Source organism: Cricetulus griseus, chromosome 4 (assembly GCF_003668045.3).
Source record: "Cricetulus griseus strain 17A/GY chromosome 4, alternate assembly CriGri-PICRH-1.0, whole genome shotgun sequence".
Taxonomy (NCBI): Eukaryota; Metazoa; Chordata; class Mammalia; order Rodentia; family Cricetidae; genus Cricetulus; species Cricetulus griseus.
Genome location: NC_048597.1, coordinates 115,328,497 through 115,346,776, shown reverse-complemented (window position 1 = coordinate 115,346,776; position 18,280 = coordinate 115,328,497). Strand labels below are relative to the sequence as shown.

General features: G+C 44.9%; 1 protein-coding gene across 1 annotated transcript in view; it reads left to right on the top strand.

Moving 5' to 3' along the window:
- Window positions 1-18,280, top strand: part of Cux1 (cut like homeobox 1) — a 299,475-nt gene that overhangs the window by 190,756 nt on the left and 90,439 nt on the right. Inside the window, 3 exon segments of the mRNA XM_027416212.2 lie at window positions 1,766-1,889; window positions 7,688-7,764; window positions 9,991-10,057. Coding sequence (XP_027272013.1) covers window positions 1,766-1,889; window positions 7,688-7,764; window positions 9,991-10,057 — 268 coding nt within the window.

The window sequence follows — 18,280 nt, the reverse complement described above, 5'->3', positions numbered from 1 at the left end:
GAATGATGTAAGAAGAGCTCTAAGACAGACAGGCCTGCAGTGTGAGGCAGCAGGCCCCTGGCTCTTCTCTGGGGCCCAGCTGGGATCATACACTGACTGGAGCTTGGATCCATGGTGGGATGCAGAAAATTTGGGATCAGATCCCACTTGAATCTGGCTCTACTGAGACTATGATGGCCTTTGGGACCACAGGCGATACATTGTCCTGATTAGAAGAAAGTTGTTAGGTCCATGAAGCTGGGATCCTTCAAGACTTTTCTCTACCCCAGCAACCCTCTGCAGCAATTGCCAATAGGATTTGTTTCTTTCAAAATGCCCTGTGCCTGGGTGACAGATAAGTATGTGCACGTCTGGTTTGTTGCACATACTTAGAGAAAGTCTCCTAGTTCTTTTTACCTTTAGCTCCAGTGGCATGCCCTTTGTGCTGCCTCTGAGACAGGGGTTTTACCTGACCCACGCTAACCTCAAATCATCATGTAGCTTAGACTGGCCTCAAACTCAGTGTATTGACAAGTCTGAAACAGCCGTGGCTAACCTCAGATTCATTCTGTAACTCAGGCTGCATTCAGACTCACCATATAACGTATGCTGGCCTCAAACTTGCCTTGTATTTGAGTCTACCCTCAAACTTACAATGAAGTTCAGACTAACCTTCAATTAATAACTCTCTTCCCATCAGTGCTGGCATTACAGGCACCTGCCACCACTCCAGACCTAACTTGTTTTCAGTGAGTGTCTATTGCCTCAAAGATGGGGCTGTGGAAAGCGAGGGCTACAAACCCTATCTGGCCTGCCAGTTTCTGCTTCTCCACTCATTACCTCAACTACCTGGACCAGATTCTGGGAATACAAAGAAACTCAAGTATGCCTTCAAGCTCCACTGCTTGTGGCTGGTATCACAATGCTCAGAGTCCCACAAGGATGACTATGAAAATGGAGGGGTACAAGTGGTTAGGTCCATTCATTTTCTCTGCTTGGATGTCCTCAGCTCAAACAACTGAAATGACTGCTATCAGTTTATCATGGGTGGGAAGACACTTCTTAGAGCTGCCTTGGCCCTGCTGACACACTCCAGCTGGACCTGCAAGTGACCCCTCCTCAGGCATCCTTTGCCAAAGAGCACTTCCAGGCTCCTCCCAAACACCTGAGTGTCTTTTTCCCACATCCCACAGTATCAGCTCTATATATGGAGCCCTCATCCACCAAAGCAGGTGGCCAGGGCAGAGTGAACACCAACACCCAAACTCTAAGGTGTTTTTTCCCTTCCCCAGTTCAGTAAGTGACACTCAGCCACAGTGCCTGGCCTTTTCCATCCCACAAGAAACAACAGCAAATCTGCCTTGGTGGCTGATGATGGCTGTGTCTGACTCCTTCCAAAATGTTTGTACCCTTTCCATGTAGTAAAGTCTCTAAACCCACCCAAACTTTGTTAGTCTGCCCTCTGTAGAGTACCAACTTAAAATGCATCAGCAAGACAATATTATGTTTTACCATCGATTTCCCCCATTTCTAAGTGTGCTGGAGGGACCACCACAATCCTTCCTGGCAAAACCCATTGATCCTCCCCAACTTGAATACTACAAGTTCAATTTCACATTGAGGGAGTAAAAGGTCCCCAAAGGGACTCATAACCATTGATTTTGTGTCAGCGTGGACAAGCTCAAGTTTAAAATACAGCGATCCCAGCAGGTTACAAAAGCTTGGTTCACCCAGCTATGAGGAACCGCTTCCCTTACTGTTGGTTTTTTGGTCTTTCATTCTATAGAGGTTACGATAAAAGCACTTAAGGAGAAAATACGAGAATACGAGCAGACTCTGAAGAGCCAGGCTGAGACGATTGCTCTGGAAAAGGAACAGAAGTTGCAAAATGATTTTGCAGAGAAGGAGAGGTGAGTGCAGCCTCACAGCTCCCATTGTCCCCACAGCACCAACAAACCCTTCTCCAGTTTGAAAATGTACATGTGAAGCCAGATTGTTGACAAATCCCAAGCTCCTAGGCAGTCTTGCTGGAAGGGCTCAGATGTAGCTCAGTGGTAGAGCACTTGCCTGTAATCCCTGTGAGGGAGGTCTTAGGTTCCACCCTCAACACTGCAAAGTTTTATTGAAAAATGGCAGTGATCCTTGCTTCTTTATTGTAAAATCCCTTGAGTGCAATGTGTCACTTTTCTCCTGGTGGCAATGGTGACTGGCAGCCAGAACACAAGTGTTTCAGTCCCACAGAGTGAGGACAAGGCTTGTGTAAGTTCGACACAAGTTGACAAATGACAGCTGTACTTGAGCTGAGGCGATAGAGGACAGGTTTCCCCAACACATGTCCTCTGCAGAAAAGAAAGCCTCAAACTCCATCTACCGTCATTGAATTTGATATTTATGTGTCACATACAAAGTGGTTTTTGTTTTCTTTTCTTTTGCTTCTTTCTATTGCCACAGTGCCTCATAAAGCAAGGAACTGAGATCCCTAATCAAAAAATCTGAAATACTCTTGACATGTAAAACTGTAAATACTGAAAAAGTTAAGCCTGCCCAGGGCCGGGGTCTCTCAGAATCCGTGCTAACATGTGCATGGATGTGGTTTCCATCCCAGCACTAAAAGGAACAAAAAGTTAGGCTTTCTAGAGTACTCCAGACTTTCCAGTGCCATCTATATAGATATTCCAGAATTCAAAAATCTCTAAAAGTCTGTCACAGTTGGAGTCCAGGCATTCGGATGAGGGCTCGGCTGGGACCAGTGCAATGCACCAATGCCGCACCTGACTGATGGCAGCCACGGCTTCCTAATGGCTGCCTTTATCCCAGACTGTCTCCACTAATGGAACAATTTAATGAAAGTCAGATTTCTTGTAAAAGCTATGAGGACGCCTGAGCTTGTTATTTCCAACTGAGTTAGTCAGATTTTAAAAACTCTTTAGTTAAATTAAGATGTTAAATTTTAGCACTAGCATGAGGAAATGCACATACTTTTAGCAGGAGGCACTAACTAGATTTATAGTTTCAAGTAAGTGGCTAGGTTTGCTCCCAAGGGGCATGGTGTGTAGTGTGGGTGGGTTTATGATATGAGTATGTACGGTATGCCTGTGTGTGTGAGTGTACATGCATGTATGTTTATGTGTGAATGTGGAGGCCGAAGGTCAGTGTCAGGTGTGGTGTCTTCTTCTATCACTCTCCCCTTCTTCTTTGAGACAGGGTCTCTCACTGAACCTGGAGCTTTCCAGTTCAGCTAGACCGTTTGGTCAGGTTCTCAAGCTAGCTGGCAAACAATTTGCCACTTAGCTATCTCTCCAGCCCCAGCCTGGTGTTTTATCTACAGTGACTACTGATTTCATGGTCAGTTTCACCAGAGTTCTATGGGGTGGCTTCAAAAAGACCCCAGGAGTCAGGTACAGTGGCACACACTTATGATCCTAATATTCATGAGTCTCAGGCAGGAGAATCATGAGCTTCTTTAATATTTGTGTTTTGAGATAAGGTAAATATGTAGACTAGAATGGCCTCAAACTCACAGAGATTTGCCTACCTGCAAATGCTAGAATTAAAGGCATGTACCACCACACCTGGCAGATGATGAGGCTACATAGCAAGACCTCATGTACAAAAGAAAAATAAAGCAAAAATAAAAGATGTCAGGTATAACTGCATGCTGTTCCAGTTCAGTCTCCAACACCAATATTTAAAACAAACAAACAAAAAAAAAACTTATTCTAGTTACTCCTCTGTTGCTATGATAAAATATTATGACCAAAAGCAACTTGAGGAGGAAGGAGTTTCTTTTGTCTTTTAGGTCACAATTCATCATTGTGTGAACTCAGGACAGGAACATGGAGCAGAAAAATAGAGAAATACTGCTTTCTTACACATCCCTGAAGTACCTGCCCAAGGATGGTGCTATCTTTAGTAGACTGGGCCCTCTCATGTTAATTAATAATTAAGACACTCCCACCCTGACCTGCCCATCAGCCAATCATTAATTCATTATATACTGAAAAAAAACTTTGATAAATATTTTTGAAGTGGAAAAATCTTTATAATATTATCTGAAAAAGTATATCAACATGACCATCTAAAATTTAAAAAACCAATAACAGTAAAGTTTTTAATATATCAACAAAGAGATATGATAATGAGTGAGCCTGGCGTTGGTGGCACACGCCTTTAATCCCAGCACTGGGGAGGCAGAGGCAGGCGGATCTTTGAGTTCGAGGCCAGCCTGGTCTACAGAGCGAGTGCCAGGATAGGCTCCAAAGCTACACAGAGAAACCCTGTCTCAAAACCAAAAAAAAAAAAAAAAAAAAAAAAAAGGATAATGAGTGAATTTTCTCTTATTTATTGATTTTTTTAATTATGTGTATGTGAATTGGTACACAAGAGTGCATGTGCCTGAAGAATCCAGAAGAGGATGTCATATCTCTTGGAGCTGGAATTATATTCAGTTGAAAGCTGCCTAATGTGGGTGCTATGAACCACACTAAGGTCCTCTGGTTGAGCAGTCTGTGTGTTCTTTATCAATGAGTCATTTCTCTAGCCCCAAGTTTCTTTTCAAATATTTATACTTTTATTTATGTGTGCCTCTATGAATCTATGTGCACCATGTGTATGCAGTGCCTGTGAAGGCCAGAAATGGGCATCAGATCCCCTAGAACTGGATTTAAGACAGTGATGAGCTGCCTTATGTGGGTGATGGAAACTAAACCCTGGTCTTTTTAAGAGTAGCAAGAGTTCTTGACCACCAACCCAAGCTCTCTAGCTCCAGGGGTGAATCTTCTGTATATACACAGAGCTCTTAATGAAAAGAAATGATCAGTTCTGCTTGTCATTCATGATGGTGCATACCAATAATCCCATCACTCAGGGGGTGTAGACAGAAGATTGGAGTTCATGACCAGCCTTGGCTACATGAGACCCAATCTTAATAAACAAACAAAAACTAGTAACAAAACCCTCTGAAAGTAGGCAGAGTCTAATATTTGAGCTTACAAAGAGACAGCAATAAATATTGAGTTTGATTTTATCCAGTGTTGGCAAGGCTTACAAAAACACACTGGCAGGAGTTTTAAATTAGAGGACTTTTAATGGGAAGGTCCTCAATATATAAAAAGAAAAATAATTACATATAGCCTGTGACCATTGAAATTGCCCTGTTAGAATTTCGTCCAACATTCACTCTCCAAATTATCCAAAAAACATAGTTAACAAAATGTTTAGCAGAAATAAACTAAACAGTCTTATGTGTCTGTGGCTTTTTGGTTCCATTTGGTGATGTGGATGGTGGGAGGCAATGTATGCTGGAGCAGAGAGAGCGCTTCCAAACACGGTGAGGGAGGGAAAGGCAAGCCGCCACAGTGTGCATACAGAAGAAAGGAAAGCGCAACTGTCTCAAGACCCAGTACATAGGAGGCTGAGGCGGAGACATCTAGAGTTGGAGGCCAGCCTTAGCTAAAGGGAGCCCCTTTCTCAACCCTCCCCTCCCCCAAAGGGGGGCGGAATTTATATTGCACCATAGCTTGTTAATTTTAATGTAATTCTTACATACTATTACATGTTACTTTACTTTGTACTGTTAACACATTACTGTATGTTACATGTTACTCTGCAGTGCAATACTTGTCAGTCTGTTGTGTACTAATGTATTGCATATTAGTTTACATACATTGTATGTCACATAGTAGTTAGTATGCCCTGTAGTTACTTATGTCCACTATGTGCATTGTAGAAAGGTACAAAGGAACCCTCAGGAGTGGAAAAATTAAAAAGGACTGTACTTCCTATCCTCTTATAACTTTTTTATTTTATTTATGGTTTTTTCAAGAGAGGGTTTCTCTGTGTAATATCCCTAGCTGCCCTGGAACTAGCTCTGTAGATCACTCTGGCCTCAAACTCACAGAGATCCGCCTGCCTCTACCTCCTGAGTGCTGGGACTAAAGGTGTGCACCACCACCGCCTGGCTATAATTTTTTTTAAACAGTTTGGGGTGCCACCTTTAATCCCAGCATTCAGAAGGCAGACGAAGGTGGATCTTTGCAATATAGAGGCAAGTCTGGTCTACAGAGTAAGTTCCAGGACAACCAGGGCTATTTAGAAAGACTCTTGTCTCAAAATACAAAACAAAAGAAAAACAGAAAGCAAAACAAAAAACAAAGCTTTGGGTCTTGGAGAGGTGGCTCAGTTGGTAAAATGCTAGCTACAAAAAATGTGAGGACCTGAGTTCATATTTTCAGTGCCCATGTAAAAAAGCCAAGTACTGCTACACAACTGAGGAGTGAAAACAGGTGGATTGCTTGCTAAGGAATCTCTCCGGCCAATCCAGCCAAATCAGTGAGTCAGGGTCCAGTGAGAGACTATGTCAAAAAGTAAGTGAAGAGACAGTTGAGGGAGATACAGACATTGGCCTCTAGAGACAGTTGAGGGAGATACAGACATTGGCCTCTAGAGACAGTTGAGGGAGATACAGACATTGGCTCTAGAGACAGTTGAGGGAGATACAGACATTGGCTCTAGAGACAGTTGAGGGAGATACAGACATTGGCTCTAGAGACAGTTGAGGGAGATACAGACATTGGCTCTAGAGACAATTGAGGGAGATACAGACATTGGCCTCTAGCTCCCACTCCAATGCACGTTTAGTGTGCACACACACATACATACACATACATGAGCATATAATTTTTAAAATAGGATTTTCTTTTATTTTTAATTATATGTATGTGTATGAATGTGTGTCTATGTGGGTATGCAGTGTGTGTACAGATTACCTGCAGTGGCCAAAAGAGGGCATGCGTGTGTGCGAGTACGCACACATACACACACACACACACACACACACACACACACACACTGAGCTAGTCACATGCAGTTGCTAGCCATCTGATGTAGGTGCAGGAAAATGAAGTCTGGTCTTGTGCAATTTTATCATTTATAATGTGTCTTCCATTTTATAATAGACACACATGAAAGAATTAGCAGATCTTTTCTATAGGTGACAAAAATTTGCCTGTTTTTACTTTTTTAAGCTGTCATTATCCCCAGGGTTATTGTATTGAGCATATGTTAAATTCATGTGATAGAAAAAATAATGAAGTTATTTTTAGATTTTTTTTTCTCTAGACACAGAGAAAGCATGTTATTTCTTGGCTGGAGACAGCATTTGGAGACCATGGGAATAGTAAACTGCTTTCAGATATTCATAATCCCCCACCCCCGCGCACTGTGGTAGCACTTGCGCTCCACTTTAGAGGAAAGGACAGCTGTCACATCTGTTTAGGACATCCTTTATGCCAACAGATTCCTTTTCTGTGTCAGCAGAATGTAAATGTATCATTCTTCTCCCCAACTTTAGAACAATGAGTGTGTGATGATGCTGTTTCATTTCTTTTTAATATCTGCCGTCTCGGAACAAGTTTCCTATAGAACCTTCCACACTGATTGCTACACATGTCAGGTCCTGATGGGTGCACACCCCATGCTGTATAAAATGCACTCATAAAGGTGAGGGGCAGAGATTTGAGCTGTACTTAGAGGCCTGCCTCCAGCCGGGTACACAGCCTATCTCAGCAGTCACAACAAGATGACCAATTTGGCGTCTGTCTGTCTGTCTGCCCGTCTGTCTGTCTGTCTGTCTATCTATCTATCTATCTATCTATCTATCTATCTATCTATCTATCTATCTACCTACCTACCTCTTTATTTCCCCCAGAAAGCTGCAAGAGACCCAGATGTCCACCACCTCAAAGCTGGAAGAAGCTGAGCACAAACTCCAGACGCTGCAAACAGGTTGGATGCTCTCTGTCCTCTCATGGGGAAGATGGAAGTGGGCTGGGCAAGCGCGGGCAGTCTCCTGGCCTTTTCCTAGCCCCTCTGATACTTGTTGCTCCTGGGCATCCTGCAGTTAGCAGCCTTGAGCCCACACAACTGAAGCCTGAGTCCCAGGCTGCTCTACCTGACTGCATTAGTCACTGCATTGAGTTGCTAATGTGGACGTGGGTGGCTCCCCTGCCTTCTTCCTCCCTGCCCCAGCCATCCTTCCTGCTCTTCTTTCCAACAAACACTTCTAAATCACCAAACTGTCAAGAACTGACATCTCATTTGGAACAATAATGGGGGTAGGTGCTACCTGAAATGAAGTTAAGAACTCTAATAACAGAACCTTTAAATTCTAAAAGATACCAAAAAAGGTTATACCAAAGTTTGTCTTTCTTTTTTTGTTTCTTTTTCTGAGAGGGAAGCAGCATGGTATCTTTAAATGTGGGGAGAAAAATAAGAAGACATCATGATCCAACTTAGAACACAAATGTTAGAGGCACAAAAAATAGTCACAGCCAGTTTAACAGTCAAATGAATAAATGCAGCTCTGCAAAGGAGCATTTGCTTAGAATCCCCCAGTGAGGGGCTGGAGTGTGACTCAGTGGTAGAGCCCCTGCCTAGAATCCCCCAGTGAGGGGCTGTGGTGTGGCTCAGTGGTAGAGCCCCTGCCTAGAATCCCCTAGTGAGGGGCTGTGGTGTGGCTCAGTGGTAGAGCCCCTGCCTAGAATCCCCTAGTGAGGGGCTGGGGTGTGACTCAGTGGTAGAGCCCCTGCCTAGAATCCCCCAGTGAGGGGCTGGAGTGTGACTCAGTGGTAGAGCCCCTGCCTAGAATCCCCCAGTGAGGGGTTGGGGTGTGGCTCAGTGGTAGAGCCCCTGCTTAGAATCCCCCAGTGAGGGGCTTCAAGTGTGGGTCAATTGTAGAGTACCTGGCTAGCATGGGCAAAACCTTCCATTCATTCTTTGCCGTGTGTGTATATACATACATATGTCTACACACATGGTATAAATACCACTTACGAATTCTAGAAAGTGAAAAATCAGTCCAGTAGAACAGTAAGTGAAGGAGCAGTGTACATCATAAGGGAAAGAGCTAACAGTTTTTAACAGTCAGAGATTTGCAGATAAATCGGTGGAAGATGGTTTTGCCCATCATTCTATCGGCTTTTTTTAAAACAGATACTGCCATTGTTGCTGAGGGTACAGGAGCATGGTCACAGCCACTGTGTGGATATGAATGGAGATTGCCTCTTGAGGCTGGCTGTGTGGTATGTAGGGGTGGGCATGTTCAGTTCTTTACCCAGACACTTCACTTCTGAGTATGTTAAAAGTAAAGCTAATTGTTCTGCTTGTGACCTGTCATGGAGAGACTTCTATCCTAGACCACGAAGGGGAAAAAAAAGATAAGCCTCAGAAAATACCCTTACCATTTATGGACCTATTAAGATCTCATCATGTAACCCAGGCTAGCCTGGACCTTATGATCCTCCTGCTTCTGCCTCAGTGCTGAAATGACAGGCACGTCACTATGCCTTTCTGTTCAACTAGTAAATGAAGTTGACAGTCTATAGATGAGGTTTCTGCTCCTACCACAGAGCACGCTACTTTAGAATAAACGTGTGTATGTGTGTGTACGTGTACATATACATGAGTGCAGCTGTCTGAGGAGGCATCAGATCCCTTTAGAGTTAGACAGTTATGAGTTGCACAACATGGGTACTGAGAGCCAAACTTGAGTCCTCTGCAAGAGCTTAACCTCTGAACCATTTCTCCAGCCCGCCATAAATTTTTTTTTTTTAATAAGTAGAGGTATCCTAAGATAGTGATTGAAAGTATAATAGGATCTGAGTTCAAACACTGGGAAATTGTACCTAGGGAGATCCAGAATTCGGGGCCAGCCTAGACTACATAAAACCCCATCTTTGAAAGCAACCTAAAGAGATGGGAATATAGTTCCATCTGTAGAGTGCTTGTCCAGCACTCAAAAAAAATATCTGAATTTGATCCCCAGTACCTAGAAAAGCAGGCATAGGTGTTGGCTCATACCTGTAATCTGAGTGCTGGGTTGGTAGAGGCAGGTGGATCAGACGTTACATGTTATCTTTGGCTATATAATGAGTTCAAAGATAGCCTGGGATACATAGACCCTGTCTTAAACAAGATTGGTCTTATATTGTGGTTTCTGTCCTTGCCTTTCAGCCCTGGAAAAAACACGAACAGAATTATTTGACCTAAAAACTAAATATGATGAAGAAACTACTGCAAAGTAAGTGTCTGTGTGACATCGTCCTCTGTTTTGTTGTTGTTTGGTTGGTTTTTTTTTTTTTTTGCATTTGGTCAGGATGTCTCTGCTGTTACTAATCTACAGAAGATGGACTTAGAAGGCACTCAACCTCCTGTCATGATGCCAAGATACAGTATCAGTCCAATAAGTCTCTTGTATCACGTCCATCCCCACTGAAATGTCTTCCCTGGTCACGGAGAAGTCTAGTCTTTGCTTTTTCAGTGTGTGCATGTGTGTGTGAATGGATGTGCATACCACAGTGCACATGTACAAGTTAGAGGACCCTTTGATGAGTCAGTCCTTGCTGAGCCAGGGCCTCCTCTTGTCTCCACCTGCTGTACCCTGTAGGCTAGCTGGCCTGAAAGCCTCTAGGTGAGCCTCCTGTCTCCACCTCTTGTTGCACTGTAGGATTTCTGGGATTACAGATATGCATCACATCCGGCTTTTTATTTATTTATTTTTAAGATTTATTTATTATGCATACACTGTTCTGCCTGAATGTGTGCCTAAACACCAGAAGAGGGCACCAGGTCTCTTTACAGATGGTTGTGAACCACCATGTGGTTGCTGGGAGTTGAACCCAGGTCCTCTGGAAAACAAACAGTGCTCTTATCCTCTGAGTCATCTCTCCAGCCCCTTTATGTTTTATTTTATGAGTTTGCCTGTCTGTATGTCTTGCGTATGTGTGTGCAATACCTGCACCAGCCAAAAGAGGGCATCAGATCCTCTGAAGCTGGAGTTATAGGTGATTGTGAGCCACTATGTACGTGGTAGGAGTTGAACCTGGGCTTTTTTATTTGTGTTCTAGCAGTCAAATTCCCATCATCATACTTACACAGCAAGCACTTTTACCTGCTTAGCCATGTCCAGCACATGTGCTCTGCTCCTTTTTTCCTATGTTAGGAAAGAGTGAACTTATAAGAGATGTGATTCATGGTACACTTCTGTGGAAATTGTGTCACCTTTTTTTCTGGGACAGAGTGCCTTAGAAAGAATAAGCATAGCCCATAAAGGTGGCTTGTCACTGAGCCTTACAGCTCTGTGCTGGGCTCCCTGTGTGGGGACACAGGGATGAGGCTGAGCCAATGACACTTCCTGCCTACCTGACCAGGAACACTTGCTACAAGACCTCACCTTGCAGATGAGCAGACAAGGAACTGATATTGCCTAAGTTGTGAGGATACCACAGTCTGCTATCTATGGCTAACATTCAGACAGGCTGTGCAAGGCTGAAGTTTTCACAGCTTTTACCACAAAAAAGTCACCAGCAGCACTGCCTCCGGCCACTGGGAACACCGGCCTTGGTTTCTCACATGTTGCTCCAATGGGTATCAGTAGGGTCAGGTCTGAGTTATTCCCACCCTATTGTAATGAGAGACAGGACTTACACCCCTTACACCAGCAATCCTTGTCCTTTTTGTGCAGCATATGAGTCCAAGTATGTACTTGAGTGTGTGTTCCCATGGAAGCCAGACATCAGCTATATCCCTCAATCACTCTCTACCTTATTTTTAAATTTACTTTATTGTTTTATGTATATGGATGTTTTGCCTGCATGTATAACTGCACTGTGTACATGCCTGTTGTTCCCAGAAACCAGAGATAGCAGCAGAGCCCCTGGAATTAGAGTTATCAGCCAGTTATAAGCCACCATGTGGATGCTGGGAATCCAATTCAGATCATCTAGAAGAGCAGCCAGTGCTGTTAACCACTGAATCACTTCCAGCTCACCACCTATTTTTTTAAAGCCAGACATCTCAATACACTTGGAGTTGATGCGGGAGTTAGGTGGTTGGCCAGTGTGTAGGGAGACACTGTAGCCCTGCCTCCTAGGAGCCCCTACAGGTGTGCCTGACCAGGCCTGTGAGGGCATGGTTAGGGGAGGTCGAGGATGACTCGGAGGTAGTTCTTAAGGGGTGCAGACATGTGGAGAGCCCCTTGGCTCTGGCCTCGCTAGTTTGCTGCCTCTGGGCACGCTCTGGCTTGCGTTTGGCTGGTGTTTATCTTAATAAAGGTATCCTAACCTTACAGACTATGGATCATCTTCGTGCACGCAATACCAGTGAGCTCTAGGGATCCATCTAAGGATAGGTGATCCTCAGGAGTGGGGGTACCAACATGTGCCACCACACTAGGCTTTGTACACACATGGGTGCTAGGGATCTGAACTCAAGCCCTCATTCTTATAGAGCATGCCCTTTACTGACTGAGTCATCATCTCCCCAGCCTCAGGGCCATCTCTTGACCTTCTGCTCTGGTTTGTTTAGTAGTCCTGAGCCTTAAGGGCCTAGTTAGTTCCCCAGCCCTGCAGTCAAAGTTTACTAGAAAATGGAGAACTTAGTCACAGAGACCCAGATGTCCCCATCAGTCTTCCTAGCTGGCTGACTTGATGACATATCTAAACCTCATGGAAACCTTCAGGCCATCACCCTGCTTCCATGCTCTGCACTTGGACTTGAAGAGCACAACATGAGATCAGCCTAAGGGAATACTGGTTAAATTTCCTTGTAAAATCCTGTGGCTTTGGGCTTACCTCCTTCCATCCCAAAGACAGGGCCATCTGAGAACAACTGCCATCATCCAACTGGAAGACACATGCTGCCCCCGCCCTTTGAAAGCACATAGATTCCCTCACCCACAACACATTCCCACAACAGAAACCGTACCACCTTCCATGATGAAACTCCTGGACCAGTGTTCCTGTCCCCTTTTCTGTCAGTGTTTTATCTTCATGCCATATGATCATTTATGCTTGGACTGTTCTACTAAATAGTCTTTTTTTTAGTAGCTGAAGTTTTTTGTTTTCTTTTGTTTTTTGTTTGAGACTGAATCTCTACATAGAGCTGGCTGTCCTTATATACAAATAGCATGCTAATCAGCATGAGGCTTCTCCTTCCACTCCACATCACTGTCTTGATTGGCCTATGTCCTAGTGAGTTTGGAAATATAGTTTTTCATGTCACTATTTTTCATTATTAAGCTGTCCTACTTTCTTGTATGTGCTTGTTTATGTGTCTCTGTATCTATGTGTGCATGCAATAGCATACCTTTGGAGGTCAAAGACCTTGGGTGTCAGTGATCATGGATTTAGCATTCTTTTCTTTTGAGAGCTTTTGATGTGCGTGTGTGTATGATTGTGCATGTGTGTGAGTGTGCAGGTGTGTATGAGTGCATGTGTGAGTGTGCATGTGTGTATGAGTGTGCATGTGTGAGTGTGCATGTGTGTATGAGTGTGCATGTGTGAGTGTGCATGTGTGTATGAGTGCATGTGTGCATTTGAGTGTGCATGCATGTGAGTGTGCATGTGTGTATGAGTGTGTGTGCATATGTGTGAGTATGCGTGTGTGTGTGTGTGTGTGCGTGTGTGTGCGTGAGTGCATGCATGTATGAGTGTGCATGTGTGTGCATGTGTGTATGAGTGTGCATACACACATGCTTCTGCTTGTGTGTATGAGTGTGTGTGAGTGTGCATGTGTGAGTGTGCATGTGTGTGAGTGTGCCTGTGTGTGAGTGTGCATGCATGTGTGAGTGTGCATGCGTGTGTAAGTGTGCGTGGGCCCACATGCACACGTGCGTGCCTGGTTGTGGGAGTCAAGTTTATGTCGGGTGTTTCCCTCAACAGTTCTCTTCACCTTAGATGTATTGACTCTGGGTCTCATTGAACCCAGAACTCATGATTCTGCAGCTCGCTTAGGGAATACCCATCCTGGACTCCCTAGTGCTGTGTTCAGGGAGCCTACTGTGCCAATACAGAGTTTAGGTGGGTCCTGGGGCTCTGAACAACAGTCCTTCTGCTTGTGTGGCAAGTGCTTTCTTTATGCACCAAGACACATTCCCAGTCCTCTTTTTTGTTCTTTTTTGAAAGGGGGTTTCACTGAGCTACTTAGGCTGATCTCAAACTCCTAGGTTTAAGAGATCTTCCTGCATCAGCTTCTGAAGTAGCTGGGGCTGTGGGTATGCTGCCTGCCACACCTGGCGAGGATGTGAGACTGGACGGGTGGTGTCTAGATAGAAGAGGCGTGTGAAAGAGCCAGGCCACGCAGGAAGACCTGCCACAGTTCTGAAAACTGTGCCCGCAGGTACAGTGGGTTGATGGGTCTGGAAACGCTGAGCTTCAGGTAGACTGGGCTGAAAATGTATTTCCTTGATTAAAAAAAAAATAAGGACTGGGTGGGGCTAGGAAGGTGACTCAGACTGGGGAGTGCCTGCCATGCAAGCATGAAGACCTGAATTGATCCCCAGCACCCAGAGAAAAGCTGGGCTTGGTAAAATTCACCTGTGATCCTAGCACTGGGGAAGGAGAGACAGGCAGATCCCTGGGGCTACCTAGACATTTAGCTTATATTAACTATGATCCTCAGGATCCGGTTAAAGATACTTTCACAAAAAATAAATAAATAAATATGGATGGATGGATGGATGGATGGATGGATGGATGGATGGATGGATGGATGGCTCCTGAGGAGCAACCAGCGAGGTTGACATCTCTGGCACTCACACTCATGTGTGCATGAACACACAACTGGGATGGTTTTTGGTTTTGTTTCTTGTTTGTTTGTTTGTTTTTTCGAGACAGGGTTTCTCTGTGTAGCTTTGGAGCCTATCCTGGCACTCATTCTGGAGACCAGGCTGGCTTCGAACTCACAGAGATCCGCCTGCCTCTGCCTCCCAAGTGCTGGGATTAAAGGCATGCGCCACCAATGCCCGGCGGACTGGGATGGTTTTAAGCATCTCTTTAAAAAAAAAAAAAAAAAAAAAAAAAAAAAGAATGCTCCAACTTGTGTTGACAAAGACCCTAGGAAGAGAGGTGCAAGGCAAAGGGAAGACTGCTCCGGGAGCAATTGCTTTATCCACACTGTGACCTTTGGGGCCTAATGTCTCTTGTTTTTTGTTTGTTTGTTTGTTTTTGTTTTTATTTTAATTAGAAACAAGATTGTTTTACATGTCAATCCCAGCTCCCTCCCCTCCTCCCCTACCACTACCACCCACCCACCCAACTAAAACCCTATCTATCACATATCCTTTCTGCTCCCCAGGGAGGGTGAAGCCTTCCATAGGGGGTCTTCAGAGTCTGTCATATCCTTTGGCATAGGGCCTAGGCCCACCCCCATGTGTCTTGGCTCAGGGAGTATCCCTCTATGTGGAATGGGCTCCCAAAGTCCATTCCTATGCTAGGGATAAGTACTGCTCTACTACAAGAGGTCCCATAGATTTCCGAGGTCTCCTCACTGAAACCCATGTTCCTGGGGTCTGGATCAGTCCCATGCCGGTATCCCAGCTATCAGTCTGGGGACCAAGAACTCCTTGTTCAAGTCAGCTGTTTCTGTGGGTTTCACCAGCCTGGTCTGGACCCCTTTGCCCATCACTGGTTCTTCTCTGCAACTAGATTCCAGTTCAGTTCAGTGTTTAGCTGTGGAAGTCTGCTTCTACTTCCACCAGCTGCTGGATGAAGGCTCTAGGATGGCATATAAATCAGTCATCAATCTCATTATCAGGGGAGGGCATTTAAGGTAGCCTCTCCTCTGTTGCTTAGATTGTTAGCTGGTGTCATCTTTATAGATCTCCAGACATTTCCCTAGTGCCTGATTTCTCTTTAAACCTAAAATGTCTCCCTCTATTATGGTATCTCCTTTCTTGTTTTCTTCTATTCTATGTCTAAAATCCACATATTTGTGAGTACATACCATGTTTGTCCTTTTGTTACCTCGTGGGTTACCTCGTGGGAATGCTCACAACAGAACCTGTGCATGTTTCTTGGAGAGTGTTAGTCTGAAATTTTGTCAATTTATAGGGTACACACTGCTTGTCAGTCATTCAGACCACCGACCTCTCCCTGTCCCGCATTTAAAAAGAAGCCACGGGTGATAGGGTGCTTGCCTAGCATCCACAAGAAACATGTGTGGTGGCATGTGCCTCTAATCCCAGTACTTGGGAGGTGGAAGCCAGGAAGATGAAGAGTTAAAGGTCAGCTTCGGCTACACTGTTAGGACAATTTGGGCTATACAAGACCCTTGGGGATGCAGGTCAAAGGCAACAAGGCCACTTGGAGCCCTCCACCCCCATCCCTAACTGCTGCTTTTGCAGTCATTTCAGCCATACGTCAGCTGGGACTGCTCGGCTGGCTGTGATAGGGACAGTGGCAGTAAAGTTTTCCATGTGTAGGCTTGAAGCAAAATGTAATTAGCCTTTATGCACAGAACAAGGCCCCATTGATGAGTACAGCTGGTCTTTGTTTGGTCCCATCGCTGAGAGTGGGAGGTAAAGTGTTGTTCTTCATGTTTATTAATGCAGGATTCCGTAGACAAATGGCAAGCACAGTTTAATATTTGTTGGAGCACAGGGGGGCTTGCCAAACAGTTGTTGTGTGAGCGGACTGCAGGCACTCACATCATAACCATTGCTGGGTTAAATAAATGGATTGTTTCTGCTGTTTTTAAATGTACCTCCTCCTCAAATGGTCTCCCCTGAGTCCCGTTCTCCCCATAGCAAATACATATGTAGCACCTTTAGGGCCTGAAAGTTACATCTTATAAAGTCTGTCAGCATGAATTGTATGATTCTCACTGTTCCCTGGGTCTGCCTTAAGCAAGCAGTGGCTATCACCCTGAGAGGGGCCTGGGCAAGGCACACCGCTGACCACTTACCTCCACTTGTGTTGCATGGTTGTTCACTTCCCCTTGGGTCTAAGACTCCATGTAATGAATGCAAGAATTCCCATTTTCATTTGAGGGAGGGTGGAGGGAGGGAGGGAGAGAGAGAGAGAGAGAGAGAGAGAGAGAGAGAGAGAGAGAGAGAGAGGCCAAAAGGAGAGGGGGGAGTGTGTATGTGTGTGTGTGTGTGTGTATGTGTGTGTGTGTGTGTGTGTGTGTGTGTGTGTACTATTTTATGGAGATCAGAAGACAGCTTGTAGGAGCCTGTTCTCTCCTAGCATGTGGATTTCGGGGAATGGATCCCAGGTTACCAGACTTGGGAGAAAAGCACTTTTATCTGCCAAGCCCTCCACCCAGCCCCAGGCTTCTTATTTCAGTTTTCCTCTGCAGTGAGCCTAGATGGATGAGGAGGGCCATGAAACCACCAGGACAGAGTTCAGTGAAAGGCAAGGTTAGGTTGTGATGAAATGCTACACTCCTTCTAGCTCAGGTTAGAGGCTGGGGATGTGGCTGAGTTTGTATAGTCCTAGCCCTGGCTTTAATCACCAACACTCAGGAGGTAAAAACAAGGTGGCAAGTTAAAAGTCATCCTGAACTAATAGCAACTTTGAGGCCAGCTTGGGCTACGTGAAAGCCAGTCTCAGAAAACTTTAAAAAAAAAATCAATCTTTTAAGAAAGATGGGTATAGCTCAATAAAGAGTGCCTGCCCCATATGCTCAAGGCTCTGGGTTCAGTTCGCTCTCATGCTGGGGAGAGCAGAGAGAGAAACAAACCCTAAGGTCAACGTACTAAGTCACTCCCAAACTTTCCTTAAGCTTCTGCATGTTGGATTCCTGGCCTCTGCTTGTTTTCAAGAAAAGACATTACATATGCAAATACTTCCATAGTACATTACAAAAGCAACATTGATGAAGAAATACTTGGGCTCATTCCAAAGTATGTTCTTTGTACCATGTTTGGCCGGCATGTATCACAGTCTGCAGCATGCTCTGGGAAAGATAAGACTTCCTGTTCAGTCAGTTCAGCTGATTGCTCAGAGAACCCAAACTCTGATGTGCAGGCATAGGGACCTCTGTGCTCCAGCAGAGGACAAGGAGGCAGAAATTGAAAGAGGAAGCCAGAGGTTCCCAGCATGACTGTCCCATGGGAAGTATGACTGGCATGCTGGTGAGCCGATGTTTCTGGACTATTACACAGTGGATTCTCAAATTTCACCACACTTTCATTGAGAAAAGCCCATACTGTGTTAACTGCATGGATGAGGCGTGGCCAGGCATTACCCAACCAGGCTCCTGCCTCCTCCATTCATCTGGAAGTGAAATGCTGTTTTGTACAGGACCCCACAGTTCTCTGGGGCATGGGTGTGCCTCCATTATAAAACATTTGCATAGAATCTCCCAGTGAGGGGTGAGGGGCATGGCTCTGGGAGAGAGTGATTGCCTACCATGCACAAGGCCTTGGTTTCATCTTCAGCACCAGAAAGAAATAATGTCCCTTTCTGAGGCTGCCTCTATAACGGCCTTGTTAACCTGTGTGAGGGCTAACAATGACGAC